This window comes from Halyomorpha halys, unplaced genomic scaffold, assembly GCF_000696795.3.
Source record: "Halyomorpha halys isolate HHAL.00 unplaced genomic scaffold, Hhal_1.1 Scaffold421.1, whole genome shotgun sequence".
In the NCBI taxonomy this organism is placed as follows: Eukaryota; Metazoa; Arthropoda; class Insecta; order Hemiptera; family Pentatomidae; genus Halyomorpha; species Halyomorpha halys.
The window spans coordinates 1,009,520-1,022,924 of NW_027109834.1; the positions used below are offsets into that span (position 1 = coordinate 1,009,520).

General features: G+C 30.4%; 1 protein-coding gene across 1 annotated transcript in view; it reads right to left on the reverse strand.

The window, feature by feature from the left end:
• Positions 1–409: 409 nt before the first annotated feature.
• Positions 410–13,405, reverse strand: part of LOC106682515 (protein Aster-A) — a 33,426-nt gene continuing 20,430 nt past the window's right edge. The window contains exons 9-12 of the mRNA XM_067048003.1: positions 9,601–9,741; positions 6,222–6,376; positions 2,104–2,354; positions 410–1,888 (exon numbers count right to left, since the gene is read on the reverse strand). Coding sequence (XP_066904104.1) covers positions 1,843–1,888; positions 2,104–2,354; positions 6,222–6,376; positions 9,601–9,741 — 593 coding nt within the window. The 3' untranslated portion in view covers positions 410–1,842. The remainder of the gene's footprint in view (positions 1,889–2,103; positions 2,355–6,221; positions 6,377–9,600; positions 9,742–13,405) is intronic.

The following is a 13,405-nucleotide window of genomic DNA, read 5'->3' on the forward strand; positions in this document are numbered from 1 at the left end:
ACTGAATAAAATAATTGTATTCCTTAAATAATTCTTGAATATTTTGAAATTTTTTTAAAGTAATATTTGAGTATATTTTAAGGAATAAATTTTCTATTTCAATAATCTTTTATCTTCCAAATAAATTATTTTTAACAATGCAAAATAATTATTTTCAAAATGATTCGAATTTAGAAATAATATTTAAAAACCATGAATACTTAGAAGTATGTATTAATTACCCCTAAACAGTGGTAAACTAAACATTTTGACAATTTTTTATCAATAAGAATGCAATCTCTGGAAAAAAAGCTTTTGACAGCAAACACCCTTTTTCCAGCTACCATCTTAATTCTTTCGGGTTACTATACCTAATAGAATTAGTCAATAATTAAAGATATGCCTTATAGTTTAAGAAATTAAGAACAAATGAAAAGTAATGATTTATTATCTACAGTTTGTTATACATAATGTTTTCAAAATGAATACAACCACAAATTATAAAATCATACAAAAGGGTTGGAAGCAAATAAGATTTTGGGAAATTTGTTTGGTGTATTCATCAATAAATTCCCTAATTATAAAATTTCATTAAAGATAAATGAACATAGTACCACATGAATACTTTAATCTGTACAAGTGCAACAGCATAAACCAAACATTATTTCAGTCATAATGATAATATAAATTACAAAACAGTATGTTTATTGTTTTACAACATTAATGTGGAATGTATTTCTCTCAAATTACATAGAAACCTCAAATGATGAATTTTATAATATAACACAGTTATGATTGACATAATTTAAAAATACATGGTATTTTTAAAAATGTTCTCATCAGTTTCGATTAACAAAATGTGTTCAACTCATAGTAATTAAAATGAACATATATTTCGGGTACACAAATATAAATTTTTTTTGCAAGCATAGAATTCTATGAATATAAATGTCTTAGACAACCATCCTACTTTAAGTAACTTCCATTTAATGGATATTATTTTTTCTTTTATTTAATTTTTAAGAAAATCTAAATCCAAATACATGTTTTAATATAATATAATATAATAAAGCTTTTTTTTACTTAAATAATCTCTGATAGGTGAAATACTAATTCTATTTCTAACAAACTTTTATATTAATTATACAACAATGTTTTTTACAGTGAATATTTTTAAATCGATACAGTTCTACAAAATAAACACATTGTTTGATGAAAATATAATTTACGTCTTTGGGATTATCACATTATTTTATCACCTACTAAATTGGTGGCATCAAAACAATTTTAATCTAAGATGTGTGAGCGAGGCTGGTAAGGAAAATATCCAGGGCCTAACAGGGTTACAGGCACATAATATATTTAAAGAGAAAAGAAAACTAAATCTAATGGAAGAATAAATACAATATTTCTTTTTAGGAGGTCATCATTAAAAAATTAACAGATTATAAAAATTAATGTTTTAAAATTAAAAATGCATTAATTTTGGTTCATTACACATTGGATTGCAGATACATATTTCTAAACTTAGAGAGAGTGGATCTGAATAATTACAATTTTTTTCTATTTCATATAATTTCTCAAATACTATAATTTGCAATAAATAAATAATAAATTACAAAAGATTGTCTATTTATTTGATCACCTATTGCACATTTTTACTTATTAATATAAAGCACCATTGGCTTAAAACTATATTAAACCTCAAAAATAAAAATAAAATTAAATAATAATAAAATAAATAAAAACAGTATCACTATATACATAGAGTATTTATTAATTTTTTAATCTAAAAATAAAAAATTATAATATTCAGGCAAATTCATTTTTGCTATCAACAAATTACAGGCTCAGGAGATTTCATTATCTACCAATATGGCAGAGCGAAACAGGGCAAAATCTTCTAATCCTTTCAGGTTTAGAAAAAAATTAAGAATTTAGTAACTACAATAATCCAATTCCTATATTCTGTTTAAATTTTTATTAAAATCTTTTTCTATATTTATATCACGTCACTAAGTGCTTATAATACTATAAAATTTCAATGCTTAAAACAAAATTTTAACAATAAAAATCACAATAGTTACAGAAGAAATATTTAACAAAGACAAAATGCAAACTTACAATTCAATCTTCTGTTGCGGTTGAGCTAGGTTTTGAGCAGCTTCACCAAGCTTTGAATGAGTATGGTTGAATGAATTATTTACTGGTTTATCAATCGGCTTAGATGAGTCAGTTGATTTTGTAGAAGGCGGAGACTTTTTAGTTGTTTCAGTAGCTTTACTATTAGGAGGACTGCTTGAAGATTGTTTTAAGATGTTCGGTGATAATACAGTGTGAAGGCTCATTTGAAGTTTACTCAAAGACTGCTCAACCTGTAACAGTTTTAAAAAGTTAATTTCATAATATATATTAATGGTTGATAACAAACCCTTATTAATTTAATATTTTTATAGTTACAGATAAGATAGTAGGAGGTAGTAATACCCTAGCTTCAGACTAGATATTTTACCAAAGAAAGAAGTTCCTCATTAGTTCTACAATAGGTACCTATATTACATTAGATTTTTCATTTATTAGCCACTTCTGGCTCCAAACATATCATCTCACGCTCACTTTATCCACCGAACTTTCAACAAAAGACTAGCCACCAACCCTTATCTAACTATAATCATTGACTGCATCAATAAATTTGGCATGTTATCAGAACTTTGAACAGTTTTCAATCCTATAGATTCATCATGAGGGGAAGATGATAATTGGGAATGTGGTCAGTGAAGAAACCCTTCTTCCCCCCCCCCCCATCTTTTATTTCTTTTGAATTCCAAAAATGCCTCCTAAACTTAAAAATCCATAAAATTATAGAAAAAAATCTATATCTTATAATATATTATCCACGGTGAACTATCTACTCATCGCTATAGAATAATCATTATAATGTAGTCAGGATGTTTCAAACATTTATCTTTTACTTCAAATGTATCACAAGTATTTGAGAGACAGTATACTGTAAATAAATATTTTTCCTAAAATTCCTAAATCTGGTTAAAAAAAGTTTTTAGTCATTCATATTGTGGTCTGAAACCTAAATTATTAAAATTCTATTTTTTCTTATTTTTTATATTATTTTAAAGAAATGTTAAATTAAAAAAAAAAAAAAACCATGCAATGCAATGCTGTTTTTAGCTTTTCTAGAAATCTTTGTAGGTCCTTATACCAATCCAATAATTAAAAATTTATAGAAGATTGATGATTGATCGTGAGCAATAATATAAGGAAGATGGTCCAGGTGCAGTTAAAGAAAAAACTTTAATAGTCGTAAAACTATTTATTATGAGCCAACGTTTCACTCCACGGTGCAGGGGTTCATCTGGGCTAAAAAAGATACAAACACTTAAATGGGGTAAAAATAAATGAACAATTTAACTTAAGAATTAAAAAAAAAATTAACAGTGGAACTTAAAATTAAATAAGAATAACAAAAAGTTTTAGATAATCAAAGAAAACAGAAAAACGATAGATAAAAAAGAAATATAAAAATACAGGCACACAAAAGATGGAAAAAGGGAATAAGAGTAAAATCAAGAATAAAGAAAGATAATGAACAAGATAGGAAGCATAGCTGACAGATAACAAGTGAGAAGGAAACAAGTTGACAGTTAAGAGTGAGAGTGGAGGGGCGTTGGTTAAAAATATGTTACATTTGAAAATAATGTTAAAGTAAAGAGTATTAACAAATTAAAGAAATATTAAAAAAATAAACATTAAATGACCTCAATATTCACCTTATTTTTATTATATTTATTGTATCCAGTCTTTCAATTTTATTTCTTCTTTTTTTGTAAAGTATACATTTTTGTTTTTGTAATATTTCTTTCCCCCCTTCCCCCTCATTATGTAAATTATCATTTCACGTTTATTTTTTAAATATTTATTTAATTTGTTAATACTCTTTACTTTAACATTATTTTCAAATGTAACATATTTTTAATCACCGCCCACCACTCTCACTCATAACTGACAACTCGTTTCCTTGCTCGTTTGTCATCTGTCAGGCATACTTCCTATCTTGTTCATAATCTTTCTTTTTTCTTGATTTTACTCTTATTCCCTTTTTCCATCTTTTGTATGCCTGTAATTTTATTATATCATGTAAAAGTATGTAATTTATATATGTCCGATCACGGATTGATTAGTATGCTGAGTAATGTAGCAACCCGATGTATTTGGGCAGCATGAATGAATAAAGCATTTCTCTCTCTCTTTTTTATCTGTTATTATTTCTGTTTTCTTTAATTGTCTAAAACCTTTTGTTACTTTTATTTAATTTTAAGTTTCACTATACTAGTTTATTTTTTAAAAATAATAAATTTACATTATTAATTTATTTCTGACCTATTTAAGTGTTTGTATCTTTTTTAGCCCTGATGAAGACCTGTAACGTGGGGCGAAACGTTGGTTCATAATAAATAGTTTTACAACTATTTGAGTTTTTCTTGGACCATCTTCCTTTTATTTTTAATTAAAATATTTATATTCAAATGAAAAGAAAAATCATTAATAGACCTATAAAAGCGATTAAATGTTGGTAGTGCCAAAACATTGGTTGATTAGCCGTCTTATCTGCAGAGCTTAATTTGGGGAGTAGATCTGACTTTTTTTTATATGAGACTGGTCCGCTCGACCAATTAGCTTAAAAAGGATCAATCAATGGATGAAAGTCTGACTAAATGAGACTAAGTGAGAACTCTCTAAATGGAAACTTCTCTTAACCAACTACTTTTACATGTCTCAGTCTGGCATTAATCAATTAAGACCCCTCTATAGCAACATCTCTCTAATGGAAGTGGATTTTCATCAAGGGAAGATAAATTTACCTCATTAAATTGATACTAAAAAAATCTTTACTTAAGAAAACCATTAAATATGGTTTTATGCTTTGTATAAATATATGTTTACATTTAAATAAGTACATATTGTGGGTATTCTTTCAAATTATATGAAACAGTTGTCGTCATCCATGAGTGGTATAAACCATATGAACATACTTTTCATTAATAAACTTAAACACAATGGTTCCTAACCTTTTTTTGGTTACAGAACCCTTTTGGTACAGGTAGGAAAATAGCAGAAATTGTTTACATTATCCAAAATGACCACTTGAAACAAATTGAGTATCAAATGCTGTTAATGAGTATCAAATGCTGTCAATAAGTATCAAAACTTTTCAGCAAAAACAAAGAAAGCCTAAGTACCAAAACAAAACCTGTGCAAAATTTAAGAAAATCTGAGATGGTAAGGTTCAAAACTTTTGAGTTGAAGTGGAATAACCAATTCCTAAATTATTTCGTGGAACCTCTGGAAGAAGCTTGTGGAACCCTGGTTGGGAACCACTGCTCTAAAGTAATGATACTGCTATAACATCAAAGAAATGATTCTGTTTTAATATACTATGTTGTATTTCTGGTCAAATAACGATAGAATTAAATGAGACATGTATTCAAAATAAGGATTCATTCTAAATAGAGAAATGGAAACGCATCTTTGTAAAGATTACATATGTAATTTTCCATGAAGTCTAAAAATTTTGTTCTCCTCTTCTCAACGTGGTATTCATAAAAATCTCCTTTATTTTATATATATTTATACAAACATGTATATTAAATCCTAAAAGTATTATCTTTACAAATAGAACACAAAATTTAATTAGTAAGCTTCAGTCATTCAAATTATTCAACCTGTTGTGACACATGATCATATTTATTCATTTTTTAACAAATAATTGTATAACCCATTTCAGTGTATACGGATTTCAATTCTTCAAACGGATAAATCCATCAGACCCAAGGCTGTCCATTGTAGAGTTTTAAAAAAAAAATTAAAAAAGTGTGAAGATTTTGAAGTTTCTAACTTGCCCTAAAAATTTATGACTGTAGGCAAGGAAAAGCTAAATAAGGAGCTACATTTCCTCTTAAAGGACCGGAACCTTCACAGGGCATCTCTAAAAATCATGATTGATTGAAATCAATCAATTGAAGTTATTTGATTTTTATTGAGGTTCTTTCACTATTACACTGGTGAGGTGTATATTGACCAATATTACATCAGTCGCTGACAAGCTCTGGAGTGGAGCAAACTTTATCGATGGTCTGATCATGAGATTTAGGAGTAGTTCCCAAAGGATCAAAAATATAGTAGAAAAAAAATTAACAATGATATTAATAAAAATTTAAAAATCTTACCTCATTTAAAAGGTGAATTGAGGCTTTCAATATTCGTACCCATCTTTCTAGCTCAGCAGTATGAAGCTGTTCCTGTTTTTGAAGTAAAATTTTCCAATCTTCTGGAGACTGTGGAGTATCTTGCATTGTATCAAACCTGATAATCGAAAGGGTTCATAATTATTTCACATTGATTATTAGTATGAATAATGAATGACTGTGATGAGTGAGTATTAAGTGTTATAATGTTAATTATAGGATGACGATAGTTAACTTAAATCAAGAATAAAGACAAATTGTTTGTTTGCAACAAATCAACAAATTGGTCAAACCAAATCAAATACAAGGCCCAGTCAACCTTAATAGACCATTGTCTATATATATATATATATATATATATATCTTAAACTAAAAGATCATTATACAAATAATTCACATATAGCTGATGAGAGTAAGTATTTCTAGGGTATTTATCCATTGATTTAGCATGGATTCATTGCTTTTTAAATAATTCCAATTTTTAAAAAATGTGCATTTTTTGCCATCAAAACTCTATCAGTATCCATTGTTAATCCTTTAAAAAATATATATGTTGCCTCCCCCCCCCTTTTTTCCCCAAGATTTCCCATTTTCTAATATTATTTTTTATTCTACCTATATTATTTTTCTTCAACTGAATAAAACATAAGTTCCTCACAACTTATATCACAACAAAAAGCTTGCACGTGTATGGCTGTGCGATGATATGGGTCTTTAATCACCCTCAAGATATGAGGGTAAGTCAATATTTATCCGTAATTTAGTTATATTTTTGTTTATGTTGTTAGCACTGTTATTTTGCGTTGATGACGCATGCTTAGTTTATTTTTTGTTATGTCTATGCAAGTTTCAAGAAGCTTGGTTAGTTTCGTTATCGCTGTTGTGCTGTTATTCATGGCTGCTCTGCTTTCTATTTGCACCAAAGAAGAGCAACGTTCAGTGATCTTTTTTTTTGTGGTCGGAAGGTATATCAGGGGCCTAAATTCATCAAAAACTTTCAGTACAGTAAGGGAACAGTGTGTACATGGATGGATTGAAAAATTCAAAAATGATTGCACAAGTGTTATGCACAATGAAGAAGCTGGACTGTAAACGACTGTTTACCGCCACTAATGAAGAAAACATTGAGCGTTCAGGTGAAATGATGCTCTTAGACAGACGAGTAACTATTGACGAAGTTGCACATCGTCTGCAAATTAATCATGGCTCTGCCTACGAAATCATCTACAACAGACTTGGGTTTCATCAAGTTTGTGCAAGATGGGTCCCAAAACGACACATACAGTTGCATTTGCATAAATTAACACGCTTGGACACCTGCCAAAAACAAAAAAAACTCAGTTTTGAAGAACTGGCTCATCCTCCATATAGTCCCGATCTTGCCCCTTCTGACTATAACTTGTTTGGTCTACTCAAAGAGGCATTAAGGAGCCGTCGATTTTCCTCGGACGAAGCAATGAAAGAAGCGGTGCAGCTCAACCGAAAACCTTCTTTTATGAGAGCATCATGAAGCTTGTATAACAATGGACCAAGTGCATTGAAAAGCAAGGGGACTATGTCGGAAAATGATGTACTTGTAATTTTCCTATTTGATTACAATAAAATTTTATAACTATATTGCAAATAATAATTGATTTACCCTCATAACTTCATACCTGTGGAAGCTAGTTCCCCACGAACTTTATTAGGTTAAATTAAGAAAACATTTACTATATATGTAGTCAAATAGAATTTATGATGTGGGTTATTAATAAAAATTATTGACTTCAGCTATTGGTTAAAGATTTTAACCATATATAGTCATTCATTTTATACTGGGATTCTAATATATTTATAATACTGATTAAATTAGACAAAGGAATCAGAAAAGCACTTAATCCCATATTAAATTCAATAATGTAAATTTGTAATTTGCCATTTATTTTCAATACCTAAAAATAATTTTCAATGCAAAAAAAAAAATTTACCATTTATTTTCAATATTCAAAAACATTATTGTTTTCTGAACAAAGTTTAGGTGCACTCTATAGCCTTATTGATTCATTTTATTTTTCAAAATAGACAATATATAAATTTCTTATTGTATATTCAATAACTCGCATACGTTATATTAATATTGTCCAAATTTTGTTTCTAATTTATTGAATTTTTCAAAATTTCAGTGATCTTCAATGCTTCCAATAATTTCCTTGTGAATTTATTATTTTTCCTTATATGAAATTATTATGTTCTGAGTGTATCCTCAATCAAGTCTGCCTCCCTCTATGTGACAAGTGATGTTCAGAAAATAATAATCTTAAAAAAAGTGTATTTTTTAAATAGAAAACAAGATTATTCACAATTAATTTTAATGAAGCTGATAAATTTGGCCTTGATATTAATATAATAAGTAAATTGTGGTTATTAATAATAAAAAAGTATAAAATACCTTTTTATAAAATATTAATTATGTACTTTAAATATGTAAACTCACTAGCATGCCTGTCTTGACCAGTTGGTTAAAAAAACAAGATCGTTTGGGAAAATAAGCACAATTTAACAAGTACTTCCTTTGAGTGGTGTGAAGAGAATAATTTACATAGACTAAGGCAACAGCAACACTACATTACTTTGAAAATGGCCAATAATGATATAAAAAGAGCCAATATGTTACCAAAAATAAATAATTACAAATAATAATGTAATAAAGTTTTTTATTGACAAACTGAATACAGAATTAAGTCATTAAACAATCCCTTAATCTAGTTTCATTAATATTATGATTTCATTAATTAGGTTATTTGGTATTTTAGGCAGTAAATAACTTTAAATAATAACGGGTTTTACTATATATATTGTTGTTATATTTAATTACTTATTTGCTGTAATCTGTTTCCCATCTTTTTATTTTTATTTAAACAAAGAAGGATAAATAAATATTAAGTTTTGTAAATTATTCCCAAGATGAAAACTGTCCTTGAGACAGGAACGTTCCCCAACCCCCCTCCCCTCCACTCATATACAATATTACATTTTCAATCCATTCTTTAAAAAAAAAAAAAAAAATCACTTCCCTAATTCAAAAGATCACTAAGCATAAAAATTATTTTTTGGGTCTTTTAACATTAGAATAAATTATAAAAATTATTGACACTGTTAAGTAAAAAAAATTTTTTAAGGAAATGTAGCGGATAATTAAACTACATTTTACTCTTATAACTAGAATAATTTGATTAAGAAAAATTCGATAAAAACTATAAATGATAAGAGACAATAAAAAGATCATATTTTTTTTTTTATTCTTTTTTATAATGACTGTAGCGGAAGTGGAAATTCAAATGTCCTACATTCAAACATATACTGTTTACTATTTAAATTAATCTAAGCAAAAATATGCATACCTGAGACTCAGTAACTTGGGTTTGCTTTGGACCAATGGCTTGTGCTATTGGAACAGTATGGGAAACAGTGCGACCTTTTTGATTCGTTGACGGATTAGTTACCCATGGAGACTGCTTAACATCTGTAAATTATTAGATATTATTGATTTTTTGTGGAATTATTTCGCCTAAATGCTAGGAAATATTTTATGAAGGTGTAATAATAGCACAGATGCAGGTATAAGTCATAAGCTCAACAAGTGGTAGACTGAATAAATTATTATGCAAGAGAGAATAAAATGTAATAAATACAAAACTTTCTAATGTTTGTATTACGTAGTGAAAATATCAGATTGGTGGTAAAAGTGATCAAGTACTATTTTTTTTAACATATCTTGATCACCTTTTAACCTCTAATCCCTGATGATGTTACTTGAGTATTAAAAATATTTTCTAAACTAATATAAAATTTATATCTGTTATATTTTCTAAACTAATATAAAATTTATATCTGTTCCAAACTAATAATAGGAAATTTAATTTTGATTTTCTGCCTCAGTTGGCATTTAGTGACAGGGCGCAGACGTTCATCAACTATGAATCAAGATCCGAGAAAATGTCTTAAGAAAGATGAATTACCACTCGATAACAGTTTTGGTGCTCTAATTTATTATTTATCTAATTTATCTAGTAATAATTTGTCAACTAATAATAATGGTTCTGAAACCGTTAAAAAAACTGTTAAACCACCACCAATAATAGTAAATGATGTAGCTAACATTAGAGAGATGGTTAGGTTAGTTAACACTGTCAGCGAACCTAACTCATATGAGCTCAAGTCTACGCTGAAAGGAGTGATAATATATCCTACCACGCCATCATCTTATAGATCTATTGTTCATTTTCTGGAAAGTCATAATGCTAATTTTCACACTTATCAATTTCCAGATCAAAGAGCATGACGGGTAGTGATTAAACATCTTCACCACTCAACCCCAAAGGAATGCATAAAAGAGGATTTAGAAGCCTATGGATATAAAGTAAGAAATATATCTGGCGTTTTGTCATACAACAAGTCACGACTTCCAATGTTCTTTGTAGACATTGAGTCGGATACTTATTCAGAGGCTATCTATGATATAAAAAAAATATTTTATTGCCGCATTGAAGTTGAAGAACCTCATAAAAAACGAGCTGTAGTCCAGAGCACTCGATGTCAAGCACTTGGCCATACCAAGACTTATTGCCGTCATCCTTATCGCTGTGTCAGATGTGGGGAAAACCACGTATCAGGTGAGTGTGGAAAACCCCGCAATACTCCAGCAAAATGCACCAACTGTGATGGCTCTCACCCAGCGAACTACAAAGGTTGCAAGATCTTCAAGGAACTAAGAAACATCAGAGTTCAAACCCGTCAACCTCCAGCTTATCAACCTCAGACACCTCAGCCTTCTCCAGCTTCAAGGATGGGCGATCAACGAGCTTTTCCAATATTTCCACGTCATCAGATGGAGCCTAGATCAAGTTTTACTCAGCGACCTGGTCAACCTTGTTGGACTACTCAGTTTCCTCAGGCCAGACTGTCAGAAGAACCGTCTTCAGTCATGAGAGTTCAGGATCATTCATTTCAAGGATCATTCATTTCAAGGATCATCCAATACTGATATGCCTCTCCATTTAAATAATTTTGTTTCTGAGCTAAAGAGCCTATTCCAGCCCCTTTTAGCCATAATAAACAATCTCCAATATCTAACACAGTCGCTATGCTCTAAATATGGTCATTAAAAAACTAAATTTCACAACAGACAACATCTCAATATTGGTTTGGAATACAAACGGACTCTTACAGCACAAAAATGAACTAGAAATACTCTTACATGACAAGCGTATTGATATAGCACTGATTACAGAAACACATCTAACCACCCGCTCACGACTTTTTATACGAGACTATTCAATCTACCGAACAGACCATCCCGATAATAGGAGCCACGGCGAAGCAGCAGTTATAATACGTAATAGTCTTAAGCATTATCCCTTGCCATCATATGGTACTCCCCATATACAATCAGCTGGTATCCTACTTCTATGTCAAAATAAAAACATCACCATTTCCGCAGTATATTGTCCTCCTCGATTTTCTGTTACACCAGAACTTTTTCAAAACTATTTTTGTACTTCAGGAACCTGCTTTCTAGCTGGAGGTGACTTCAATGTGAAACATACCCAGTGGGGTTCTAGACTCTCTACTCCAAGAGGAAGAAGCTTATTATCTGCTGTTTGCAATCTTAACCTATTCACTTTAGCTCCCCACTCCCCTACCTATTGGCCCATGTCACAGAGCAAGTTACTGGATCTTTTAGATTTCTTCATAGGTAAAGGTTTCAACCCCTGTTCATACAGAATTGAAACAAATTTCGAAATTTCATCTGATCACTGTGGGGTTTTTCTAACACTAAACCAAACCTTGCAAAAATCGGATGGACAGTGCACAATAACAAAAGGATTGGTTGACTGGAAACACTTTCAAAATCTTTTAAATGAACGGTTAACCATTCCTTTTTCGTTAAAGACTCCAACCGAAGTAGAAGATGCACCTGAATTTTTCACTACTCAAGTACAACGAGCAGCTTATGAATCATCCACAACTCCTCCAGCTAAAAAAGATCACATCCTTCCAGAATACCCTTCTTTTATTAGACAACTAATAATGGAAAAACAAAGAGCTCAAAAATGATGGCACCGAACACAACTCAATGCAGACAAAAAGGAATATAATTATCTTAACAATAGGCTGAAAACGGAATTACGTTGTTTTAAAGTCAAACATAAAATTTGATAATTATATTTCTTCTTTAAATATCGAAGACGGAAGTTTGTGGAGATCAACCAGAAAACTTCTCCGAGAAAAGCACACTTCCCATCCACTGAAATTACTCCAACTGCTGCCTATGATATCACAGATGAACAAAAAGCTGAACGATTTGGTGACTATATATCCTCTACCTTCAGACCTAACTCACACCTCTATAATCCACAACATGACTCCACCATTCTATCATATTTAAATATACCTTTGCCACTTTCTCTGCCTCCAAAATCTTTCACCCCCAAAGAAGTACAAAAAGAAATCAGTAACCTACCAAAGCTTAAGTCCCTAGGTTATGACTTAATTACGTCTGAAATCATGCAGCACTTTCCCCGAAAGGCCATCATATTCCTCACTGCACTCCATAACTCAGTGTTACGTACAACCCACTTTCCGATCCAGTGGAAATTCTCGATCATTATAATGATATTAAAGCCAAACAAGCCATCTCATTTACCATCTTCATATAGACCAGTCAGTCTCCTTCCAATTTTCGCTCAACTTTTCGAAAAAATACTATATAAGAGAATAGTACCTTTCATAGAGACAACCCTACCTCATCCTCAATTCGGCTTCCGTCATCGCCATTCTACAACTCATCAACTTCATCGAGTCATAGACTTCATAGCTTCTGCTTTCGAAAAGAAACTATATGTAACAGGTGCCTTTCTCGACGTGCAACAAGCATTCGATATAGTTTGGCATACAGGACTCCTTTATAAACTGAAAAGAGTTCTTCCCAGCACCTACTATCTAATCTTAAAGTCTTATTTAGAAGAGAGATTAGAAGAGAGATACTTCCGGATTCGACAGGGCTCATCTTTATCCTCATATTTCGCAGTAGAAGCTGGAGTTCCGCAGGGATCTATTTTAGCGCCATTATTATACACATTGTATACCTCCGATTTACCCACAATGGAACACACTCTCACGGCCAC